The following is a 27215-nucleotide window of genomic DNA, read 5'->3' as shown; positions in this document are numbered from 1 at the left end:
ATTTAAATTTTATATTAATATATAAAAAACAATTCAATTTTTTTTTTTGTAAAATTATGTTAATTTAGGTTAAAATCCTGTTAAGAAAGAATCGAGTTCTTAATTCACACAATTTATCTTTTAGATTTCATTGTGCAAATCACTTTCTCCTGAATCATTAATATGTTTTCTATTATACAGAATGGTTTAACTTATATCACCACTGCTAAATGTTATTTAGAAGAAAAAAAGTACCGAAAAATTATAACTTTCCCAAATCAGATTGCAGCATGAACACCAAGTTTTTGAAGTAAATCTCATTGTTTCACATTGTAAGGTAAAATATGAACATTTGTATGAACATATACCGGGACATGTAAATCAATCAAGATATACCTGCCCATTAGGACCCCAATAGTGTCTCATCCCATGTTTATTCCTAGTTTTTTTTATCGATGACTGTCTTAGAACCTCATAAACAAGATGTATATTTTATTGAAAGTTTTCTTACATCCCTTTCACCTACATGCCCTAATAACTATTGATCATGCTGTTTGATTTTTCATCACAATCTACCTATTATTACCTGACATATTAGGTAGATCACAGCCTATATTACCAGACATATTAAGTAGATCAAAGCTTATATTACCTGACATATTAGGTAGATCACAGCCATCAGTCCCATCCTTGTTACTTTTAGGTTGAAATAAAACATTTCCCAGTTTCAGAATACTGGCTACTAATTGGAATGTCATCGTCACTTCTTCTGGTTTAAAACCAATCACATTCATACCATTCTAAAATTAATTGATAACAAAACTTCATTAAATAGTATCACTGACTGCAATTTTGAAAATTCAACATTTTCAGGACTACCTTGACCTACCATGCACTGTTTAATATCTCTTAGAAAAACATGTTTTAAGTTAATGAGACCACCTTGAACCAAAATTGTAACCTACCTTAAAAAGAAAATTAAACCTGATACGGGATGAACAGACAAACAGATGGACACAAGCACAGACTGGAAAACCTCAAAACATAATGCTGTCTACAATTGTAGGGGGTGCCAAAAAAATAAGAAGGGACTTAAAATAACCTCACTATTTTTAGGAAATCAATGAGATAAATCGATTAAGGACATCTGCACAACTTCTACATTTGGATTAATAAATCACAGACAATTGCATAGTTATTACAAGTGATTGAAGAACTGCACTAATTTTCATCTTTATTAATGTCATAAAATAAAAGTGATAGACAATTTTACAATTATTTGAAAGAACAACCCAACTAATATAATTTCATAATTAGCAAGAAAGTATATACAGAAATACACTAACATCTACGTCATGTGGTATCTGGTGGACAGTTATCTCATTGGCAATCATACACATCTCCTTATTTTATATAACTAAATAAGACGGAAGTAAAACAAAGCGAGAAGTTGAGAACATCAATGAATTTAACCTTAAAGAAATTTGACAGTTTACCAATTTCTTAAGATCTAATTGCGTAAACAAATGAAGCTGTTAAGATTGGATGAATCAATGGATCTTCTTTGACACTAAATTATCAGAATTGGAAAACATTCAGAACAGCACCAAGATCGAACCTTGATTCCTATGTTATCAATTGCAAAACAGCACAGATGTGGCTATTATTAACATTCGTTTGTTACGCTCACTTAATAGGCATTTTGTCAAAGACATTGAAAATCATGCGATCACTAAAGATTTCTCAATGCCAAAAAACAAAGATAAATCAAAATATACTTTAGAAGCAACCATTGCGTTTTGAAATTAATGCACATTAATATCAGTTACAAAACAGTATTGGAGTAATTCCTCTGCTTGTCTTCCATTGGCATTTTGAGATTTTGGAAATATTTTTGCAATCGGCACAAACAACATTAAGGGCATCTTCAAGGGATACATATCCTAACACTTACATACGATTATTCTAAACCTTTCAAATATTCTCTGTATGAATAAGTTCAATAGCCTTTTAAACTTCAAGTTAGTTTCATATCACAAAAATAAAGTTTATTCTACAATGATGCTCATTAAAAAATTTGTAAAGGGTTCTAGGAACACTGTGTCTTGCCAGCAACTGCTGCTATCAGTGTAAAAGCGTAATGTTGACTGTAAAAAGTAAGTCAATTTGTCAGTAAAATAATCCATGAATGTTAACAAATTTATCATGTCAAAAAATTAAATCCCAGACAATGTTAACTGAAAAAAGTCCATCTATATGAGTAAATTATTGAAAAATGAAAAAAAATATATTTTTACAATTTTATTTCAGACATTAATATGCAAATGATTGCAAATGAGGTATTTGTGATTTTCACTGGAGAAGACCCTTGTTGAAACATAAAACATTGAACTAAGTGACTGTTGAACCAATGTTGCTCCATGGAGGAAGCCATTAATTTCCCCGCAGCTGGAACAAAGTTTCAACTGGTTAACAATTTTAAACGGTATGATTGTTGATCTTGTATTGCTGATAATATTTCTGTTTATAATTTCTCTCTATTGTCTATTTTTTGTTTACAAAGAAACAGCTGAAAATATGGTAAAAATTATCATTTAAGCGCAAAACCTTCTATAAGAAGACAAATGACAATTTCAACTATGCTGACCTATTTGCAGATCTTGCCTTGCTGATTATTTTTGCTTTTAAAAGTTTCTATCTATCTATTATAGATAAAACACAAAAATGCAAAACTTTTGTTAAAAATTGTCAAAAATAAATGTGGTCAAAGATCTTACATATCTATTGCGCAATACTATGCAATTGAAGATTTCTTCTTGAAACTTTTCAAAAATTCAAAATTTGAAAAATTTTGAAAAAAAAAATATGAATCATCTAAAAAGATTGGAAACACACCCCCCCCCCCCCCCAACTTTTTAAAACCCCCCTTGGAGCAATAACCCCAAAACTCGATCCCAGCATTTCCTTTGTAGTATGGAACCTTGTAGTACAATTTCAGAGAGATCCATACACTTAAACACAAGTTATTGAATTAGAAAAATGCTTGTTTTTGGCCCCTTTTGGGCCCCTAATTCCTAAACGGTTGGGACCATCATCCCCAAAATCAATCCCAACCTTCCTTTTGTGGTATTGAACCTTCTTAAAAAATTTCATAGAGATCCATTCACTTAAACTAAAGTTATTGTCCGGAAACCAATGTGTCTTCAGACGACGACGACATCATACGATCCCAAAAAATTTTTGGGGTCGTATAAAAACATAATGATAATGCCACTCCTAAAGAAATGAATGTAAACTTACAGAAAAATAATGGAGAAAGTGAAAACAGGAATAGCATTAAAGCTAACCATGAATAAATTCTACCGAAGTCATCAAACTAACAGTTATTATATTAATCTACTGACAACTGTCACGCAAGCAACAAGTCACTCCTTCAAGGTATATATAAGATACAGTATTAACACCTTGCATTCTTCTCTCTGAATCACAGGCTGTGATCATCACCTAAACCATCTACTTAAAACAGTAAGTTGATAAAAAGTTTATGATCTATATTGATGATCTAAGACAATTGAGAAATTATATTCAATTAAAACAATGATTTACGTTGTTATCAAGACAAAAAAATTCTTTTATTTTTCAACAAAAAATTGTAATAATGCTGAATGTTAAGTAAATTAGTTTTGTATTTCTTTTATTTATTATTTATTAATAATGTTATTCTAATAACTCTTTTTTCATCAACATTTGTCCATTTCCTTATTTTTGTTATGTTCTTTTATAGCCTAAATCAACATTAACTGAATTGAGGATGGTAAAAAGACAGGAAGATTAAATAAACATAATCTGTATTAGATCATCCAGAATGTTGGTTAACTTGAAAATTGATATCATGAGAAACCAGACAAAGTTTTTATGCAATAATACAAATGTTACTTGTGAAACAATGACAAAAGACCAAAATCTAGCAACAGCTTTAATCGCAGTAATTATTCTCTCTGTTGCAATGTTTCTTGGTATTATTTCAATCTTTGCTGCATTACATAAAATTTGGAGTAGGAACTGGAAGACACAATTTACCTTGGTTCAGTTGTTGATTGCAGGATTAGTTGTTTGTGGTGTTCTGGCACCAATACAAATTGTCAGGATCAGCCTTATGCTAAAAAAGTATGAATTTGTCGACCTGTGTCATTTTCATCAGTTTTTACATCTCAATGCAGAGGGATGTATCTACCTAACAACAATAATATTGGCATGTGACAAACTAAAGAGAAAGTTTTGTGACTTTAATAATAGACTGACAATAAAAAGAATATTCCTAACTATCTCTTGGATACTTGTTCTACCTTTTGTCACATGTATCATTCAAGCATCAGAAAAAAATCCTACATCAATATCTGTCTTTTCCTATGACTGTACTTCTCATGGAAGGACGAAAAAGCATAGCCATTTAGTGGAATCTGTTGGTTGTTATGTGTTCACAGCAATATTTTTCACTACAACCATAATATATATGGTGTACATTTATAAACTGTGGAAACAGAAGATGACGGAGAGAAGACGAATAACACAAGATCCTGATTTTAATTTTAATCATGTGGATCCATTTGTCACTGAAACCAGTTTGAATGGAAACTGTGCCAATATTCCTGTTGCTCCTCGCAGTCCAACTGGCACTACTCTGCCAATCTCAGCCTATGAAATTTCAGAGCCACCACATGCAAGTCTTAAAACAATAACCATACCAGATACTCCAAGACTTCAAGTTACTTCAATTATGGAAAATGCAAATGGTCAAATGTTCATGGAAAATACACATACCGCTATAGACAATGTCACAATGAAAGATGATGTCATTTTACAGCCATGTCAACAGAAAATAAGTCAGCAAATCAATGTAAAAGAAGCCTATAGGAGTAACAGTATAAATGATGTTTCAGAAATTCTTGGAACGAGAGACTCACTGAAGTCCTCTACAACAGGAACAACTACTACAAAGGACTCTGTCAGATCCAGTATTAGCGACAAAATTAAAAAGGAATCTTTGGCTTCTGGAATAACAGCCAGTACTAACATGGATTCAATGTTCTTAGGGGCAACAGGAAGTAGCACGAAAGAATCAATATCAGGGAAAGAATCAATTTCAGGGCAAGAATCAATCTATGATTCTGTAATATCTGGAATAAACGCACCTTCCAACAATAGTCATATGGAAAAGATGAAAAAACAAGTACCAAATTTAAAATTAGACCTTAAAGAAATTACAAATTTTAAAAATGATATGAAGACTTCAAAACAGAATGAGACTTCATCAGAAGATAAATGGGGAAATTTGAGTTCACATTCATTGAATTCCGATCATGACGACAACTCCTTAAAACTGAATCCACTTCGTCATACAAGGGTATGTGCTGGAAATGTGTGGCATCCTGAGTTAGCTAAACTAAACACTGATATAATCACATCAAACAAATCATCACCATACAGAATATCAATTAAAAGGAAGAAAAAAAATAATAAGAGAAAGAAAATATTAAAAAAGCAGAATTCTATGGATAGCATTGGGAATTTTTCGTTTACTTCTGTTCAGTCTGATATAGGTCCTATTGGAGATCACTTGCTTGATACTGTATCCTCCCAATCTTATAAATACAATGCTAGAAGCATAGATAGTTTCCTTGATGATGGTCTTGCTAATATTTTAGAACAGCCTGAACAGGAAGATAACTGGAAAAGTAGTGGTTCAAAACAGGGAAATAGTATAGTGGTGGATAGCCTAGATATTCCTGAGATGAGAATGCGTAGCAATACTGGAAACATGCAGGACCGAAATCATTTGATGGTTGAAGAACATGATGAGTTCAGACAGAGAGCTCAGAGCGATCTGACTGAAGACAAACAGAAAAGGTTATTGGAAACAAAAAAATTTCAAAGCCTTAGAAATCGTAGACTGTCGAATGCAGGTAATTTGCTGTCTTCTCAGTACAGTATCTTCAGTTTGTCGACTGACAGTAGTTTTTCTGATGTGTATCCTGAACAGGATCAAGCAATGAAGACAAAAATCAAATTAATTACTCATAATAACTTGGATAGCTCGATAGACAGTACAGATATAGATTCAGCTGACTTTGACAAATGTCCAGTGGATCTACCAGATTATGTCAAAATATCTAGACATCATGGTAAAGAATCAAAATCAAAGCACAGACACAGAAAACTAGTAGATTCTATGACACAAACTGAAGAAGACATATTTAATCAGGATAACACTGAATCAGATAAAATGGAGTATCCTCTCATTCGTGTGATTCGTCCGAGCGATCCAGGTACAAACATGCAACCTTTGAGGTATGTTTCAAGTTTTAAAGCAATTACTGAGGACAATGACGATACTAAATCAGTGGAAGGTTTAAAAAGAACTATGAAACAATCGGGTGATCAACAAGCACCACAAGATTCAGAATTAGAATCCAAAAAGCTGCTTGATGTAGTGAAGAGTAGTCTGATGATAATAGTCTCACTCCTTGTCTTTTATGTGCCAACGTATGTTACAATCTCCTTTCTAGACAAACTCCCAGCTGACATGGGATTAAATTTATTAATGGTTGCACGTAGCATAGAATATCTATATTTTTGTTTTGCGCCCAAAATATATCTGTATGCAGATGAGATACTGTGATGACATTGAAAATTGCTTCTCTTATCTATATTTTTGTATAGTGCTATATTTGTCGTTTTTTCATAAACCACTTTTCACTGGTAGACTATAAAAACTTCACAGGACAAGATTATTCACAGAGTTTTTTCACATAATACAAACAAGAAATTTTTTAAATATCATATAAACTCATCGCTAGTTAAATTTCATTAAATTAGAAACAAAACACAAAGAAATGACCATAGATTATATGTTTTTTTGGTAATAATTTGCTTGGGGAGGTATTTAAATTCTCTTCTTTTTTTTAACGTGTTTACTTTTTTTTCTATTCTAATTTCTTATACAGATTAAATCAATTGAGAAAAATACAACTTAGAAGTCAAATAGCCAGGAAATAAAAATTAGACAACACAAAAATGAAAACACAATGTTGAAAGAAACTGCATAAAAAAAATTCGTCAGTTTTATTTTACATAATAGAACTCCGTCAAAATCTTTTTAAAATACAGTTAAAATTATATATTTACAGCAAATAATTAACTGTCTGAATACTTTTGTCCTTCGACTACTATAGATTTATTGATAACTCCTTAAAAGTCATTTTGTGTGTGTTTTTAAAAAATGCTATTAAATCTTGTACATGTATTATGACTTTACCATATTTTTTTATTTTGTGTTAATATGGAATGTGATCAAATATCAAAGAATCAATTTAAAATTGTCTTTCCAAATGTGTTTCAACTGTTTTTGTCTATCTTGGTAATGTATTTATTCATTATGACAAATATAAATATACCGCAAAGAAAAAATTGAAAGTTATATTTTGTCATTAAATAGTAACTGGATGTGAATTTGACCTTAAAAGTTGTTCTAAACAACAAGACATCTGGAAGGTCCAAAACTGACCAATTTTTTTTTTTACAATCATAATAAAAACAGTTGGGTCAAGAGGAAAATAACAGGGCCAGTTCAATTACAGAAACAACCATCAATTATTGTAATATTCAAAATTTAAATTTAGCTTATATAACAAAAAAAGTTATATAAACAGACATTTATGTTGATATATAATCACTTTGTTGTGGACAGACTTTTCACAGTTTGTCTCATATATGTTAATTAACACAATATTTTCATAAGAAAACATGTGTTATTGATTATAATTCCTTTCCCGTTAAACTAAGTACTAAAATCAGGACTAACATTATGATAGGGAGAAGTTTTCTTTTTAATTCTTTTAAGAGAGAAGTAGTGAGACATAAGAGGAAAGTGTTAAATGGCTTGAAACTTTATTCTGTTTGCTTGCTACATTATGTTATTTTGCAAAGCCTGATTGTATCCTGCTATTTGTTACTCATTCTGTTTTTTTTTATTTGTTTTTTTTTTTTCATCTTATGCCTAAGATCAAAATTTGGATACTATAAACCCTGATATGAGTTCAAAAATGTTACCATACCCATTTTTATGTGTAATATAAAAATAAGAAGATGTGGTATAATTGCCAATGAGACAACTCTCCACCAGAGACCAAATGATGTAGAAGGTTAGCAACTATAGGTCACTGTACAGCCTTCAACAATTAACAAAAGCCATACGACATAGTAAGCTATAAAAGGCCCCAAAATGACAAAAGTAAAACAATTCAAATTAGAACACTAACAGCCTGATTTATGTACAAAACAATAAACAGGAAAAAATATGATATACAGCAACATATGACAACCACTGAATTAGAGGCTCCTGACTTGGGGGAAGCACATACAGAATCTGATGGTTAAACATGTTTGAGGGCGACCTAACCCTCCTAATGACCTGATCTACTGATTCTAATACACAGTAACAATTTTTAAGCTCTGTGTATTTGAGCCACTGTGAATTTTTAAAACAAAATGGCACATAAGGTAACACAACAGTCTATTCTTTTAAAATGAGACTGTTTATGTTTGAACTTCTGTATCTTTGTCATCTGCGGAATTATAAAGAAAATGAGCTACTGCTTTAACACACTGTAACTCATATAAACAATATGGAAACATTAAAAAGGTGTCACATTTGGTGTAGAAATATTTTGTGTAACATCATATTTTCTTAATTAGAAGGTTCACTTTTTCAACAACAAAGTAGTTTATTTCTATTTTGTATAAATAGACACAGACTTACAAAAACCATAACCTTGTCTCAGGATTCCAATATCATGTCCTACTATGAAATAATGGCTGGATCTATTTTCATTATAATGACCTTCTAAATCAAAAATATTCAAAATTGATTTATTCAAAACTCGCCCATATATACAAAAACTGAAACACAAGTTTGTAGAATTTTTTATGCTCTTTATGACATAAAAATACTTTTCATATCTCTTAAGCTGACCATGGAAGTATTATATTGACAGGAACTCCAACGGAAAATTAGCACATTCCCATCCCACTGATTTCTTTAAGAAAATAAAAGGTTCTGACTCAGTTTGTCAAGTACGTGATAACTCCTTTGTGGGGTATCTGCGATGCTGCCTTCGCCTGTTCTGCTTACTGAAGCTGGTCTTATCATGTGATTTGTAATCGAATGCCTTATCTACCTACCAATGTAAATAAACATGGAAACTACCATGGATATTTGTGGATGGCCACATGAATGACGACACCTGTTTCCGTCTAATTAATGAAGGCGAAAGCTGAAAAGATTTTAAAAATCGGTCCATATCTAACAGAATGACATAAGAAAATTAACTGTATTCGGAAAGAAGGCAAGATTATTTTTAGTCGTGTTTAATATGTTTTAATCATTGGAACTTGGAAATCGGGAAATCTCCGGTATTAAAAATCACATGTACCTGAAGTAGGGTGTTTGCAGAAAATAATGTGATACGCATGAAGAGTGTAAGATGGCATAGGATAACTCAAATTTTAAGTTAAAGGTTGCAAATTTTTATCGAGTGTTACAAGAATATTTATGGTTTTCAGGTTACAAGACAGATAACATGTTACATGTTTTGTAATAATTCAAAAGTTAAAAACAACCTTCATCCTAGTCCGAGATTGCCCTGACGTCTGACGGATTTTTGTTAGGAATGCCCGATTGGCTTAACTTTGATATTTTTGGATGTATTTAAAGAACAATCATCATGATGGTCCATATCTCGAGGTCCCTTTAAGCAGTATAATATTTTTTTTATTCTTAAGATTTTATAATGGGAACCAATTTAATTTTGTGGGTAAATGCTTAACAGTTCTGAAACATCTTACTACGTTTGTTAAGTAATTTATGTTTTGTTTCTTGTCGAATTCCATAAAATATTTGCCATTGGACTTTCAGTAAACAATTAATCAAAATATTTGTCAAAGTTAGAAGTAAACCTCAATAATAGATCAAGAATACAACTATTTTTTTCCTTACACAAGGAACTTATTGTTATTTAAGCAAATATTAAAGTAAGGAGATATGGTATGATTGCCCATGCGCTGTTTCATTATGCCAAAATATGATATTTTTTCCCGATCAAAGCCCTTTAAAACCCTTTTCATTTTGTCAATTCCTTGACAATTGAGTACACATCCGGTTATTTCGGTAGATTCCGTAATTACAATCAATGACGAGGTTCCAAAAATTTGATTCAACCCATGCATCGATATAACATGTCGAGTTAATTAACAGATACTTAACAATTTTGCAACATCGCACTATAAACGTTTGAAGTTGGTTTGTTGGATTTCCTGTCAATATAATACTTCCATGAGCTGACAAAGCCAATTTCAGAATAAGAACAGTTTAATTCTAAATATTTAAAAAAAAAAATGTTGGTTATTTAGAAACATGCAGATAAGGTGGTTTCAAAAAAGCTTTTGGAAAAGATTCTTGGCTATCTCTTCTTCATATGGCACTTCATTTGTTTTAATATTTTTTAGCTGTTTAAATACAGCCACCCCAAATTTTCCTGACAGTTGTGCTATCTTAAAATTTGTTATTTGATAAATGAAGTACTATCTGGCTTATAATATGAATTATTTGAATGTAATGTCATTTCCATGTGTTCTTTCCTTGTCCTTTGGTCTCTGGTGAATTTTTGGCAATCACAACACATCTCATTATTTGTATATTTTGTAGGCTATCAGCTATGTGACAGTTCAAATTTTAAGATCCATATCCAAAGAAGTTCAGGGGTACCGATTGTGCAAGGTCATTAATCATTCCCTTAGTAGTATCTTTAAAAGTCAAATTTATGGATATACATGTATGATTCCATCAGTAAAGCTTAATGTTCCAGAAAGTCAGGATAGTGAGATGGTTCAATATGATTCAATTTGATTTCATTTATTTACTGTATATTACTACCCAAACCCAAAAAGGCCTATTGAAGTCTCCATGATTTTTCAGAAATTAGATTTTCAGGACTTATAGGATATTGCAGTGCATTATTGGAAAATTTTCTTTTTTGAATAATGATGTTTGCCATGGCAATAAAAGATTGCATTAGGGGTTCTTAAAGAAAATTACTTCACAGTTGGGTAGTAATGCCTTTACTGGTACATATAATAGGTATCATCTTTGGTCAAATTTGAAGAAAATGACATAGTTCTCAAGTCTAAGAAAATGGGGGAAATTTCTCACACAAATCCATAATAGGTGTCAGCTTCAACATGCATGCGATGTTTGTGTGAACTTTCCGGGATCTGTGTTAATAAACTGGAGGAGTTCATTACATAAAATAAGTATCAACTTTCCTCAACCTGCCTGTCCATCATCATTCATACTATAAGACGGTTTTGGCTTAATCCAACCTGGCCAATAAGCTAAATTATGGCGATTTACAACTTTCATACTCTAATCTTTTAACTACATAGTATACACATATTTATTAACTGATATTTATCTTATAAGTTTTAAGAACTAAAATTGTGGGATACAAAACTTAATGCTAAGCTTTCTCTCTCTCTGGTAAAAGTCAGTTCTTGTTAGTGATATTTCTTATGTGGACAAAATAGGTACTATCAAAACCAGTAGAAAAAGGCTATATGTTGTTTACATCCTTGTCCTTTGGTCTTTGGTGGATAGTTGTCTCATTAGGCAATCATACTACATCTCCTTAATGTTATAATATGTGTATAAAGAGAAACAAATGGCATATAAATCTGCTTTTTTCGACTTAAAAAGTCGAAATTGACCTTCCTGATTTTTATACTGTGCATTCCACATTATCCATGATATACCAATTTTCGTGGATTTCGTTGTTGTAACAGGTGAACTGCGAACCATGTTCAAAGAAAATTTTTCAGAAGCATGTATGCATACTTTGGCATAACCATGAAATCAAATATCCACAGAATGCAAGTTTTCCTCAATCCACGAAATTGATAACAACAAAATTAAATGAGTCCACAGTATTCTATATTGCAGACAACTGGATGAAGGCTTGCTGGAGTTAACTTTTGATTAGGACTGTTTTCTTTAGTTCAATGATATTTTTTAAACATCTCAGTTGTTTGTCCATGAACTGGTTGGCTTTTGATAACAGATTAAGAATTGTATATCTATTTTCAAATAGATTGTTTTCTTAGTATCAACCCTATTTACTAAATCTTTTAGACTATGCACAATTATTTGTTGGTTAAAATCTAACGTATGAAATGTACCACAGATGGATCAGCTGACTGAAACACCATCATAATCCGTTTTCAAAAGCAAGATTTGAGAAATACATTTTTATGCATCAAAATATTTCCATAAAAAACTCATAATATAACCTGATGTACTTAAAAAAATGCAAGGTCACCATAACATAGGCTCATTATTGATACTTCAGCTATGAATATTCAGTTAATAGGAGCTTGATGTGCAATGAATTAGAAAATGCATCACGTAGTATGAAGCTTGATACTAAATTTCAGGAAGTTCTAATTTATAGTTCTTAAGAATAATGTGACTAAAATATGATGGGAAAGATGGACATAAGGACTGACAGACATAACCCTTTGGATCAGGTGTATAAAAACTTATCACTATTGCAATGGACATTTTGGCAGTTTGTCATCATTAGTTTACATGAACTATTTTTATGCCAAATATTTTCTTCAACGAAATACACAACTGGCATAAAAATTCAAAAAAAAAACATTAAAACGCATACATATTTTACATACCCAAAAAGAACACCCTTTTAGTATTTTCTAAAAATAGCTTATGTGTAAATAGATCAATTGTTGATCCAGGATTTTGAAAAAAAGGGATAAATACCAGTTGTACTAACCATATTCATAGCTCCCCAAAGGGGGCCCTAAATTTGCTCTGAATATACACAATGTTTGCCTCGAAATATATTAGTCACTTAGTGAAACAATCAATTCAAGAGTTTTATGATTTATGTTGCACAGAATTCATGGAAAAAAAGAGGAGTAAAGATATTTAAATATCGATCCAAGGGAATATGTAGACTGATAAGTGTATCTTATAAATGTAAACAGGTAACAGTCTGAAAATTTCTACACTTACAAATGTTTGACAAGTGAACTTCAAAGGTATTTGACAAACATAAATTTACAGATTTCCTTTTGATAAGAGCTTAAAGCAATACCACAACTAAACAAGGTCATTATAATTTATAAAATAAATACATAAAAAAAACTCATTAGTATATACAAACTTTATTGAAAAATGCATCATAGGCAAATGTGACATTCAAAACTCTTAAATTCTAAAAAACATACTTTCTTCTTTGAGGGCATTCTACCAATTCTTACCAATCGATACAAATACAAACTTTAACATGAATAGGCAATTTAATTAGTTCTATCCCTATCAAGCTTATGGCAAACATTAGTTCTTTATAATATCATTTCATACCATTTTTGATCTGTATAATTACACTTTCACTGAATTGTGTTGGAAAATATTATCCCATGTAAATTTTTTTTTATACTTTTCTCAAAGTTTCTACCACTCCGTAAATATCAACATCAACCCACCTTAATTACACTAAAGCTATGGTCATCATCTACTGTATCAACATCTACACAACCACTCTTTTGTAAAAACACATACGATTCAGGATCTGACGACAGTTTTAATGCATCTATCAAAATAATAGAAGTCAATAAAAATTCAGAATAGAAAATATATAAAATTAATCTACGGTTATATGAGAAGATTTGGAGAAAATATCAACAAGAAAGTAAATTAGCAACCTAACTAAACTTCATGAAATTTCATCTATAGTGTAAATTTTGAAAGGAAAAAATGAGCATATTAACCAACAAAATACATCTAAAGTGTTAAGTCAATTATTTAGAAATACGTAAAATACATTATAGTATTTCTATCTATGCCTTTATATGTATGGGTTTTCAAAAAGGGTTCCAGTATTCTAGCAAGAATCTGTGAGCAGCTGAGTATACAGTCCAATAAAAATAACACTTTTGTGATGTCATCATTTTCCCAATCAATTTTCCACACTGACAAAATATGAGAGTACTTCCTTGTCTGAAATGGATTTGATCAAATTCACTCAAAAAAGCTTAGTAATCCAAATGTTGAAGAACAGTATTACATTTTACAAGAACTGTAGTGGGTTATTCATTGATATAGTACCATAGGTTTCTGAGAAATGGATATATACACACTATTGATATAATAAACTATTGACACAGACAAAATATGTAATGCCTGTATGTAATTTTGATAGTGTATAGCAAATGTTGAAATTTAAATGTCCAAACTTTAACATGTAAACTTATATATATCAGATATCAGAATGTGAGTTCTTATTATTACAATTTTCACCCAGTTACATTATTTGCAATAATTTCTGAATTTACAGCAGATATATATTTGCAGACAACTGACATGGATTTCAGTTCACATCTTTATCCTCTGGTCTTTATGGATAGTTGTCTCATTGCCAGTCAAACTACATCTCTTTATTTGAATATTTATTGATATTTCATATTTAGGGGACCAAAAAATTTCACATAGTCCACCTCTTGTTCTTTTTTTAAATCAATTATTTGAAGTCAGAAGATAAAAAAACAGCTTTGAAAATATAAATGGAGAATGTGTCCATGGGACACAGATGATGCCCCAACTTACATATAACGTTATAAAGGGACATAACTCAAGAACGGTTAAAGGGACGCTACACAAATTCATACTTGATCTGAATTTTGTGGTAATAAGCATTGTGTATAAGTTTCATAACATTTGGTTGAGGCAAACTTAAGTTAAGAATAGAAAGGAAAAATTCAGCAATTTGTCCATTTGTAAAGGGGCATAACTGTTGAACAGTAAAAGTGACGCCACCAAAATTCGAACTTGATCTGTATTTTGTGGTAATAAGCATTGTGTATAAGTTTCATAACATTTGGTTGAGGCAAAGTTAAATTAGAGAACGGAAACCAATTTGTGGGACGTAAGGACGTACGGACGTGGGTAAAACTTAATGCCCCCTCGACTACGGCAGGGCATAAAAACTTGAGTTCATCATACCAAGTAACTCTTTATCAGCACCTCGTAACAGTTGATAGAACACATGGAAATTTCTTTCTCCTTTCATCTGGAAGGCTACCCGTGACTGGAAAATAAAGCCATGATTTTAGAACATAATCAAACAAGCAACAATTTAAATTATCAATTATGTTTTTCCTTAACTGGTTATCTAGTTTAAATAATAAGTTTTGTAAAGAGTCAAGAATGCTGCTATTGGATTATTACTATTTTTTCTGAGGTAAATCATATATCCTTCTTTTCAATTAAAACTTAATATATCATGAACGTATATACATTGTATTAACATTAAAGAAAAACATCCTCTTTAATTGTTCTTATCCAGAATAAATCCAAAATTTATCACTACCGCAAACTAAATTAACCATATAACAGTTCTATCACTTTCTTTTAAATTTTAATACTTCATTAACAATTATATAGGAAATAGTAGCTTTAATACCAAAATTCAATACGATTGTCAATTGCTAAAAAAATGATATGGAGCAGAGAAATCAAATATCATGGCTTCTGGGCATTTACGAAACTCTTGGGAACTGATGATTTTTAAGTAGTAAGATAGTATATAGTTTATATTTTTACCTTTTCCAGTAAATCTGTAACAAAGAAAAAAATAATGCTTTATAACTTGTAAATAAAATGCTTCGCTGGGCGCAGCTTGATACGACCGCAGAGGTCGAACCCTGAACAGTTGGGGCAAGTATGGACACAACATTCAAGCTTGATACAGCTCTGAATTTGGATTGTGATTAAATATTTGACACAGCATAGGTTTCTGACACAGAAAGAATGTGGTCTAAGAACTTCAATTTTTTTAATTTACCTATTATGGTCCAATGTCCAAAATCAAAATACATGGTTAGATTCAGCATATCAAAGAACCCCATATATTCAATTTTTGTTGAAATCAAACAAAGTTTAATTTTGGACCCCAACTTGGACAAACTTGAAAACTGGTCCCATAATCAAAAATCTAAACACATGTTTAGATTCAGCATATCAAAGTACCCCAAGATCTCAATTTTTGTTAAAATCAAACTAAGTTTAATTTTGGACCCTTTGGACCTTAATGTAGACCAATTTAAAAAACGGGACCCATAATTAAAAATCTAAAACACGGTTAGATTTGGCATATCAAAGAACCCCAATAATTCAATTTTTGATGAAATCAAACAAAGTTTAATTTTGGACCCTTTTGACCTCAATATGAACCAATTTGATAGCGGGCCTACAAAATAAAAAATCTAAATACATGGTAAGATTCAGCATATCAAAGAACCCCATATATTCAATTTTTGTTGAAATCAAACAAAGTTTAATTTTGGACCCCAATTTGGACCAACTTGAAAACTGGGCCAAAAATCTAAAATCTAAATACATGTTTAGATTCAGCATATCAAAGAACCCCATATATTCAATTTTTGTTGAAAGCAATCAAAGTTTAATTTTGGACCCCAACTTGGACCAACTTGAAAACTGGTCCCATAATCAAAAATCTAAACACATGTTTAGATTCAGCATATCAAAGAACCCCAAAAATTCAATTTTTGTTAAAATCAAACTAAGTTTCATTTTGGACCCTTTGGACCTTAATGTAGACCAATTTAAAAAAGGGACCCAAAATTAAAAATCTAAATACACGGTTAGATTTGGCATATCAAACATGTCAAAGAACCCCAATAATTCAATTTTTGATGAAATCAAACAAAGTTTAATTTTGGACCCTTTTGACCTCAATATGAACCAATTTGATAGCGGGCCCACAAATAAAAAATCTAAATACATGGTAAGATTCAGCATATCAAAGAACCCCATATATTCAATTTTTGTTGAAATCAAACAAAGTTTAATTTTGGACCCCAATTTGGACCAACTTGAAAACTGGGCCAAAAATCTAAAATCTAAATACATGTTTAGATTCAGCATATCAATGAACCCCATATATTCAATTTTTGTTGAAATCAAACAAAGTTTAATTTTGGGCCCCAACTTGGACCAACTTGAAAACTGGGCCCATAATCAAAATTCTAAACACATGTTTAGATTCAGCATATCAAAGTACCCCAAGAATTCAATTTTTGTTAAAATCAAACTAAGTTTAATTTTGGACCCTTTGGACCTTAATGTAGACCAATTTAAAAACGGGACCCAAAATTAAAAATCTAAATACACGGTTAGATTTGGCATATCAAAGAACCCCAATAATTCAATTTTTGATGAAATCAAACAAAGTTTAATTTTGGACCCTTTTGACCTCAATATGAACCAATTTGATAGCGGGTCCACAAATAAAAAATCTAAATACATGGTTAGATTCAGCATATCAAAGAACCCCAAGAATTCAATTTTTGATGAAATCAAACAAAGTTTAATTTTGGACCCTTTTGACCTCAATGTGGACAAAGTTGATAACGGGGCCCAAAAATCAAAAATCTAAATACATGGTTAGATTCAGTATATCAAAGAACCCCATATATTCAATTTTTGTTGAAATCAAACAAAGTTTAATTTTGGACCCTGATTTGGACCAACTTGAAAACTGGGCCCATAATAAAAAATCTAAATACATGTTTAGATTCAGCATATCAAAGAACCCTAAAAATTCAATTTTTGTTAAAATCAAACTAAGTTTAATTTTGGACCCTTTTGACCTTAATGTAGACCAATTTGAAAACGGAACCAAAAATTAAGAATCTAAATACACGGTTAGATTCGGCATATCAAAGAACCCCAATAATTCAATTTTTGATGAAATCAAACAAAGTTAAATTTTGGACCCTTTGGACCTCAATGTGGACGAATTTAAAAACGGGGCCCAAAATCCAAAAACTTAATACATGGTTAGATTCAGCATATTAAAGAACCCCAAGAATTCAAGAATAAAACCCCATTGAAATTGATCAAGAAATAAGCAATTTATACAAAGTATCTTCTTTTGCACAATACTGTGCAATTGAATATTTCTTGCTATTGTGCAATACTGTACAATTGACAATTTCTTGCTATTGCGCAATATTGTGCTATTGGATATTTCTTGCTATTGTGCAATACTGTGCAATTGAAGATTTCTTGCTATTGCGCAATACTGTGCAATTGAAGATTTCTTGCAATTGTGCAATACTGTGCAATTGAAAATTTCTTGCTATTGCACAATACTTATTATATAATAATTTACACATCCTGTTTGGTGTGTATCTCCTACCATATCATTATTATTTGCTTTTAAATATTAATCAGAAATAACCAACTTAAAATGGAAAATTTTAAAAGAAAAAAAAAAGGAAAAAAAGAAAAAAAAGGAGAAAAAAAAATCCCCCCCCCCCAAATTTTTTGAACCCCCTTATGATTCATCACCCCCAAACTCAATCCCAGCCTTCCCTTTGTGGTATGGTACCTTGCAGTACAATTTCAGAGAGATCCATACACTTGAACACAAGTTATTGTCTGGAAACTAGAAAAATGCTTATTTTTGGCCCCTTTTTGGCCCCCAATTCCTAAACGTTTCAGGCAATTACCCCCAAACTCAATTCCAGCTTTCCCTTTGTGATATGGAACCTTGTAGTACAATTTCAGAAATATCCAAACACTTACACACAAGTTATTGTCATGAAACTAGAAAAATGCTTGTTTTTTGCCCCTTTTTTGGCCCCTAATTCCTAAAATTTTGAGGCAATTACCCCCAAAATCAATTACAGACTTCCCTTTGTGATATGGAACCTTGTGGTACAATGTCAGAGAGATCCATACACTTACACACAAGTTATTGTCTGGAAGTTACAAAAATGCTTATTTTTGGCCCCTTTTTGGCCCCTAATTCCTTAACTGTTGGTACCATAACCCCCAAAATCAATCCCCACCTTCCTTTTGTGGTATTGAACCTTATGGTAAAATTTCATGGAGATCCATTTACTTAAACTAAAGTTAGAGTGCGAAAACCAATGTGTCTTCGGACGACGCCGGACGACGCCAGACGACGACGACGACGACGACGACGACGACGACGACGACGCCAACGTCATACCAATATACGACCAAAAAATTTTCAATTTTTGCGGTCGTATAAAAAAGTAAAGCTGTCCTCTTATTAGGACCCATAGCCTCACTTGAGGAAAACATAAAGGAATAAAGCATTTTACCTCCATGCAAATAAGAATCAATCTTTATGACTGTTTCGTTATGTGAAGACGTTCTTCATTATTTCTTTAGAATATATGTCATAATGACTTTATGACTTCATGACTACTAGTAGTCCTAGGTGGTTTATAATTGATTTTTTCGTTTTTGCCATGACATTGTCAGTTTGTACTCGGCTTATGAGTTTGAATGTCCCTTTGGTATATTTCGCCTCTCTTTTACAATTCTTTCAGTCTTGTTTTGGGTGAAAATAAGTAAACTGTAGTATATCTTTAATTTTAGAAGTAAATAAAATGTGTGTATCTATTTGTTTAAATAATTGTTTTCCCTTCTTTTCCTGATACCATGTGTAAAAGTATTCTGCAGTATTTAAAAATCATGACACCACTGATAACACCGGTAAAAAATTGTAAACACTTTATTTTGAAGGAATATGAATATTTTAAAAGTTATAACTTTTTTATGACCTTAACTATAATGAAATACAAATTACAAGCATCTATTATTTCCTTATGTATGCTAGTTACATAGTAATGTCTTCCTGAATATCCTACACTTTATGTAGTTTTACAGTCTTAGAATTAATGATAAAAGAATTAAGAAGCTTTCCAAGTAATCATCCATCTTTTAAGTATGTTTTCAGAAACAAACAAAAAAAATTCATGTATCCTCTTTCTACACAATACAATGCATAATGGCTGCCGTGGAATATCAAATTTTATTTTAGTCAAAATTACACACAAGATTTCCATCAGGTTTAATACAAAAAAAATACAAATGTGAGAGCTAATGTTGATGATTTGTCCCAAGTATTAGCCAATTCAAAATTCATGGACCCCAGGTTTTTTATACTGATTTTCTAAATACTTTATTTTTTATAAACCTGTGAATTTCTGGTTTTATTTATTCAAGGTTATACTTACAATTAGTAATGACTCCACCTAAGGGATCTCCTTTGTAATCAAACTCAATGTCCATATACTTCCCCTAAAATTAAAGTATAATAATATAGTCATTCTGTGGAAAACACATTGAAGTAAAACTGACCCGACAGACAACAGTCAGTGATATTAATGGCTAAGAAAAAAAACATGAAATACTGTGAATGCATTATTGTTTATGGAGTACCAACTATTTTGAATTTTTGTATTTCCCTCCAACCATGAAATTTAGTACCCATCAAGCTATATATTTTCCTATATGTGTGAATGTGTTTATCATAAAACTGCAATTTTAAAACCCTTTTTTTTTAAATTATGTTTTCACAAACTACGAAAGCTGATACACACATAGAAAAGTACTTCCACAACATAGAATTAGTTCTGTCAGGCTAATTTACTTGAACAGTAATAACTTTTTTCGAACTGAAATTATTTCACCTTGCACAAACATTTATTTCATTTTACTACAGTTATCTACTTTAATTTCATGCTGAATGTTTTAACCCTGAGATGTACAGTTTAACTGTAATTTTTCAACCTTTTTGAAAAGTGAATTTTATATAATGATTCCATTCATTTTTTGATAATGACCTTATAGTTTTTCTTCAAAGACAGTATTATGAATATACTGCTTTTTATATACATTATGTTAATCATTTATATGATAAATTAACTCAGTCATAATTTACAATGATTCTCAACTTTTATAAAACTTACAAATCGTGAAGAGTTGTCGTTTCTGTTTGTCTTTGCATTCCCAAAAGCTGAAGAAGAAAAAGAATGAACTTTTTACTAACTCTAAAAATATTATGTATTCTATATTGTGAAAAACTCCCTCTCTTCCTTTTATCTATATATGTATCACTCTAGGAGATTTCATAAATACACAACTTTTGTCTCAGGTGACACAAGAATGGATCTATATCTGTCAACAAAAAATTCAGAAATGATAAAACTGAAAATAGTGAAAAAATTAATAAATCTAAGTTCAAATCATTGCTAACTATCAGTGAAAGCTTAAACAGAATTTATAACATCATATTTGATTTACACCAAAACATACTTACTATATATATAATGGAATGACATACAGTCTTGTTACAATTACTTTCACTGGAATTTAACAGGGATTTTTTTAACCTTTATATCATCAACAAATTCTTCAAAACTTAATAATTCATGACGACTTCTAACATTGTCCCATTTCTTATCAATACTATAACAGTACAGTACTACATGAAAATGTGAATATTTAAATACCTTCCAAGACTGGATTTGACAGTATGAAAATGTGAATATTTATATACCTTCCAAGACTGGGTTTGACAGTATGAAAATGTGAATATTTATATACCTTCCAAGACTGGGTTTGACAGTATGAAAATGTGAATATTTATATACCTTCCAAGACTGGATTTGACAGTATGAAAATGTGAATATTTATATACCTTCCAAGACTGGATTTGACAGTATGAAAATGTGAATATTTATATACCTTCCAAGACTGGGTTTGACAGTATGAAAATGTGAATATTTATATACCTTCCAAGACTGGATTTGACAGTATGAAAATGTGAATATTTATATACCTTCCAAGACTGGATTTGACAGTATGAAAATGTGAATATTTATATACCTTCCAAGACTGGGTTTGACAGTATGAAAATGTGAATATTTATATACCTTCCAAGACTGGATTTGACAGTATGAAAATGTGAATATTTATATACCTTCCAAGACTGGATTTGACAGTATGAAAATGTGAATATTTATATACCTTCCAAGACTGGATTTGACAGTATGAAAATGTGAATATTTATATACCTTCCAAGACTGGGTTTGACAGTATGAAAATGTGAATATTTATATACCTTCCAAGACTGGGTTTGACAGTATGAAAATGTGAATATTTATATACCTTCCAAGACTGGATTTGACAGTATGAAAATGTGAATATTTATATACCTTCCAAGACTGGGTTTGACAGTATGAAAATGTGAATATTTATATACCTTCCAAGACTGGGTTTGACAGTATGAAAATGTGAATATTTATATACCTTCCAAGACTGGGTTTGACAGTATGAAAATGTGAATATTTATATACCTTCCAAGACTGGGTTTGACAGTATGAAAATGTGAATATTTATATACCTTCCAAGACTGGATTTGACTGTAACAGCTGCTCTTTGACCCTGTCTATATCTTGTCCTTTTCCAGACACCTCAGCAACATATTGCATTATTACCTTACTGGCCTCTGAAAAGATTAACTCTCACACTTAGTACAATCTAAAGAACAATTTCTATCATATAAATAATCTAGATAAAATTAAGTGCATATTTAGGATGAGAACATTTATGTGATGTACAAATATGAACCCTGCTTTGTACCTGACCAACACGCTGGGCCAGATCTTTTAAGTGCAATCTGCAGGAAGGCATGTCACTCCTACACATCATTCTAACTACAGGCCATCAAGCCTTTGCTCTTACTCCTTAATGGTTTGACCCAGCTTTGGATCAAACCCAACCCCTTTCAACACTGGCAATGGGTTAACTGAGCCAATGAACATGTCTAATAATCAAATTAACAGCTTGTTAATAAGCTGCTCCATTTAAGGTTGATAATAAAAATTCTACATCCACAACAATTGGTGAAAACTTTAAATTTAGTGTTTATAAGAACACATTTTGTTTGTGTAACTATTTTTGTTCACATATGTCAACCTCCACATATGAGAGCAGCTGGAATTTTTAACAAGAAATTATCATTTGACCTTTCAATTGATATATATTTACAATACCAGGAAAACATCGACGAGCAAATACAGTGGCATAAGGGCAAATGTTGATCATGCACTAACAATCATTAGAAGTAAGAGCATAATTAAGCATGAGTAAGAGCATAATTAAGCATGAGTAAGAGCATAATTAAGCAGGAGTAAGAGCATAATTAAGCAGGAGTAAGAGCATAATTAAGCAGGAGTAAGAGCATAATTAAGATCATATTTTAGCAAGTTAAAATACAAAACAAAAATCTGAACTCAAAACTCCAATTAAACCTTGCTTCTTAACACAATCATTTCTGTATGACTAAGCCTAAAACAGGGACATGTCAATCTTTCAATTTGTACAGTGTAGCATGCTATTAATATGTTTATCCAATGATAGTATAAGTTTGGCTATAATAATGAGTATTGCAGACTTAAAAGAGGTTTGTAATATAAGTCATAGTCTGTTAAAAGTTCACTGAAATACAGGTGGTACTTCATAATTAGGACGACTCAATTTTAAAAGATGCCTACTCTCTTTACTAAAATGGTCAAAGTCCATGTTTTGCAATGAGAATTCCCCAAAAATTATTTGGATAAAAAAAAAAAATGCCACCAGGCACTGAATACTTTCTGAAAAAATTTCACTAAAATTCAGTCATTGTTTTAGTATTAGTTGCAAATATATGGACAAACAAATGGACAAACAAACACACTAATGGACGGCAGACAAAACTATTCCTATATAATGCTGATTCCCTCAGCAGAGAGCATAGTAATACAAATATCCTGTCTTCAAACTGAATGAGAACAGACCTGTCTTGCCAGCTCCACTTTCCCCACTGATTATGATACATTGGTCCGAGTTTCTGTCTCTCATAGATCTGTAAGCTCCATCTGTGATGGCATAGCTGTTCAAATAAATGGTCAAATTCATCGAATTATGTTTGAATTGCACATACTGTTAATTAATCAAAATGTAAACATTCTGCCACATGTATAAACATCAAATACAGAAATAGTATCATGTTCAAATGTTTTATTGGTTCACCATCAAGGATACACCTCCTTCTTATAACAAAAGTTACCCTTTTCAACTGCTTTCAGTTTAAGCCATATTACTTATCTTCTGTATTTTTGTTTTATCTGTAACCAAACTATTTAAATTGAAACATTTATATGCTAACACTTGCATAATCTTTTTATTTATTCTAATTTAGTTACAACTTGCAAACTGCATACTGATATAGTGGCAAATATTTCATAAATCTTACAGCAATCATAAAACTTCCAAAGATCAGCAATATAAGTAAATAATATCACACTATTTCGTTTCATGTAAACAATACTCCCATCTACTATGGATTCATAATTATTCGTGGGTTACCAATTTTCGTCTATTTTGTGGGTATAGGTGAACCACAAATTCAAATGTCTAACGAAGTACAAATTTTCCATAGGCATGTATGTAGACATAAGCAAAACCACGAAATCTTACATCAATGAAACTGCAATTTTTCCTCAATCCACAAAATTGGTATCCATGAAAATAAAGGAATTCATAATACTATGAATCTCTACTTACATGTGAGGAGGCAATTCATACATGTTTCTATTACGATATTCATCAATGATGTCATGTGTGTACAGCGACACAGGTTTGTAGGGGTTGACCGACACCACCACATTTCCAATGTAGGTCTACAATGAAATAAATCAGAAAGAATTAAGTCAAAATTATGGACATGAATATAATGAACCTTATAATCAACAAAAACAATATATCTAGTCTATACATGTAAATTCTTTGTTTTTAAAATTATCAAATGACTTCTGTTTAGTCTATAATATACAAAACAAGCATTCTGAGAGTATTGCATGGCAATACATAGTCACCTACCGGTTTTACTGGAACAAAATGCTAACTTGTTCTATAACTTGTCATGGTGTAAACTATATAACAAATATCAAGTCAATATCTTCAAGCATGACGAAAAAAAGTGTGGAAAACTGATTATTTAAGTGAATTTTCTAAGTCCAAGGACCATAACTCTGCACAAAATCATCTGACCAGAACAAAATTCGAACTTGATCTGTAACTTGTCATGATAAAACTATATACCAATTATTAAATCAATATCTTCAAGCACGAAGAAAAAAAGTGTGGAAAACTGATTTGCCGGACTGACGGATGGACAGAAAGACAGAGAGACAGACGGATGGAGTGCAAACCTAAAGTCCCCTTCGACTTCGTCGGTAGGGGACTAAAAAATCATGTTAAAAGACCATCTTGTGACTGTTGGATAATGTTCTGAATTTGGATATTTTGCAGTCTCATACATTTATTGTGGTGTATGTGCAATGGTACTAGTCAGTTCAGGCAGTTCTTTTAAAAATGTTATATCAAAATAATGAGGTATGATTGCCAATGAAGGGCCTTTGTGGCTGAAGTATTCGATGTACTGTATTACTAGCCTGTCAACACTGAGGTTGTGAGTTTTAATACCACATGTAGCATGTGTGCTAAACTCCAATCATAATTGACTAGGAATGTCCGTTTTCCTACTGAAGTAGGTGGTTCTCTCCATGTACTCTACAGGTCAACATACAGCCTTCAACAAAGAGCAAAACCAAAACTGTACAGCAAGCTATAAAGGGACCCGAAATAACATATGTAAAACAATTCAAACAAGAACCAATCATACTTCTCCTTTTACACTGAAATATATCTCCATACTTTGATATATCTGAATCCATTAAATTATGGAAATAACTTACATAAATCTGGTCATGATTGAATCTGTCGGTTAGATTACGGATGAAGTTTTCCTCTGTCAATGGATGAAGTAGAACAGCATCACTAACCCCTACATTGTTTTCAAATATGGCAAGAGTTCCTTGGTGTAGGGCCATTCTGTCACATGACCACTAACACTGAAAAAGAAAATACAGTTATCAATTTCATGTACCAACCTTGCTATCTCAATGGTTACTTTGCATATGGTCATTGTATATGAAAGGATTGAAGGAAGGTTCAGATGCTTTGTACTGATGCTGCCCTGGCTACTGAGTGGAAGTCAGTTCAAACAAGGGCATATTGGGAACCATAAACCAATAAATCCTTTTGGATTGCTAGGAAGAGTTGCTGCTAGGATTCTTAATGTGTACGTAAAGAATATGTACACAAGATACCATTTTTAAGAACACAAATCAACAAGGCCTGGCTTCCAATGTAACACAGTAGATCTCTGTTCAGCAATATTTCTAAAGTTTGGCAGGTGAAGTCCATGTGCTCAATGTCTACATAATGGAAGCTGTATTTTCATACTCATGGTAATTTGATGGGCTTTTGATATGGAATGTAATTCATAAGCATGGACACATAATCAATCAGTTAATCCACAGTAAGGAATGCCCTAGAAATAACTGATTGCCTATCTCTTGCACTGCTGTAACTTTTTGAAGCATTAAAAGAGTATGTTTAATTGCTTGGAAATATACAAATTCATATATATCATTTCTTTTTAAACATTTTGGTTTCATTACTATCATACTAAAAGAGACGGTCCATTAGGGCTAATTTCGGCCTAAAATTCAAAGTACAACTGATGAAAGATTTTTGACATTTTTTAAACACTTAAGTGTCTACTTTAGTTGATTCAATTAGTTTATGTTAAAGATTTGAACTGATTTGGTCATTAAAGACGCTCAAATTCAAGCTTAAATAGGAAAAATCTATCAAATATGCCACAAAACGTCACTTTTCAGATGGTTTTTGTCCAAAATAGAAGTGGCTGCATTCGTGTTCAGTCTTAACATTTATATATGTTATGTATTATTATCAAACACTAAATAAATTTAAATATTAAGACTGAACACTAGTGCTGCCACTTCCATTTTAGACAAAAACCATCTTAAAATGAGCACAAATGCTAATATTGTGAAGATTTCAGTACTTTTGCATGAAATAGTGATGCTAGTACCCGTTTTATTTCCATTGTATTGTCAAAAACAGTCCATATTTATGTAACTAAAGTATTCTACTTTCCAATAAATAGCTAAAAGTTTACATTTTCAACAACTTTGTAAAAATGTTATATTTTGGGGCCAAAAAGGGGTCTTACTGGCCCTACTCCTTTCATAAAACTCTTGATATTGGATGCTATAATCTACTAGTTTTGATGCAAAGAATAGTATAATTACAGCTACATACATAAACAGTTAGTATACAAGTGCTG

General features: G+C 31.5%; 1 protein-coding gene across 4 annotated transcripts in view; it reads right to left on the bottom strand.

The window, feature by feature from the left end:
• The window catches only part of LOC127730361 (unconventional myosin-Ia-like), a 102499-nt gene that overhangs the window by 52640 nt on the left and 22644 nt on the right, over nt 1-27215 (bottom strand). For all 4 annotated transcript variants that reach the window (XM_052238732.1, XM_052238731.1, XM_052238734.1 and 1 more), the window contains exons 2-11: nt 25756-25911; nt 24563-24678; nt 23794-23888; nt 22359-22463; nt 20923-20969; nt 20188-20251; nt 15713-15726; nt 15113-15197; nt 13597-13703; nt 632-779 (exon numbers count right to left, since the gene is read on the bottom strand). In XM_052238732.1, the coding sequence (XP_052094692.1) occupies nt 632-779; nt 13597-13703; nt 15113-15197; nt 15713-15726; nt 20188-20251; nt 20923-20969; nt 22359-22463; nt 23794-23888; nt 24563-24678; nt 25756-25890 (916 nt within the window). In that variant the 5' untranslated portion in view covers nt 25891-25911. The remainder of the gene's footprint in view (nt 1-631; nt 780-13596; nt 13704-15112; nt 15198-15712; nt 15727-20187; nt 20252-20922; nt 20970-22358; nt 22464-23793; nt 23889-24562; nt 24679-25755; nt 25912-27215) is intronic.

This window comes from Mytilus californianus, unplaced genomic scaffold (assembly GCF_021869535.1).
Source record: "Mytilus californianus isolate M0D057914Y unplaced genomic scaffold, xbMytCali1.0.p SCAF_2, whole genome shotgun sequence".
Lineage (NCBI taxonomy): Eukaryota > Metazoa > Mollusca > Bivalvia > Mytilida > Mytilidae > Mytilus > Mytilus californianus.
This window is presented reverse-complemented; position numbering and strand designations above follow the sequence as displayed.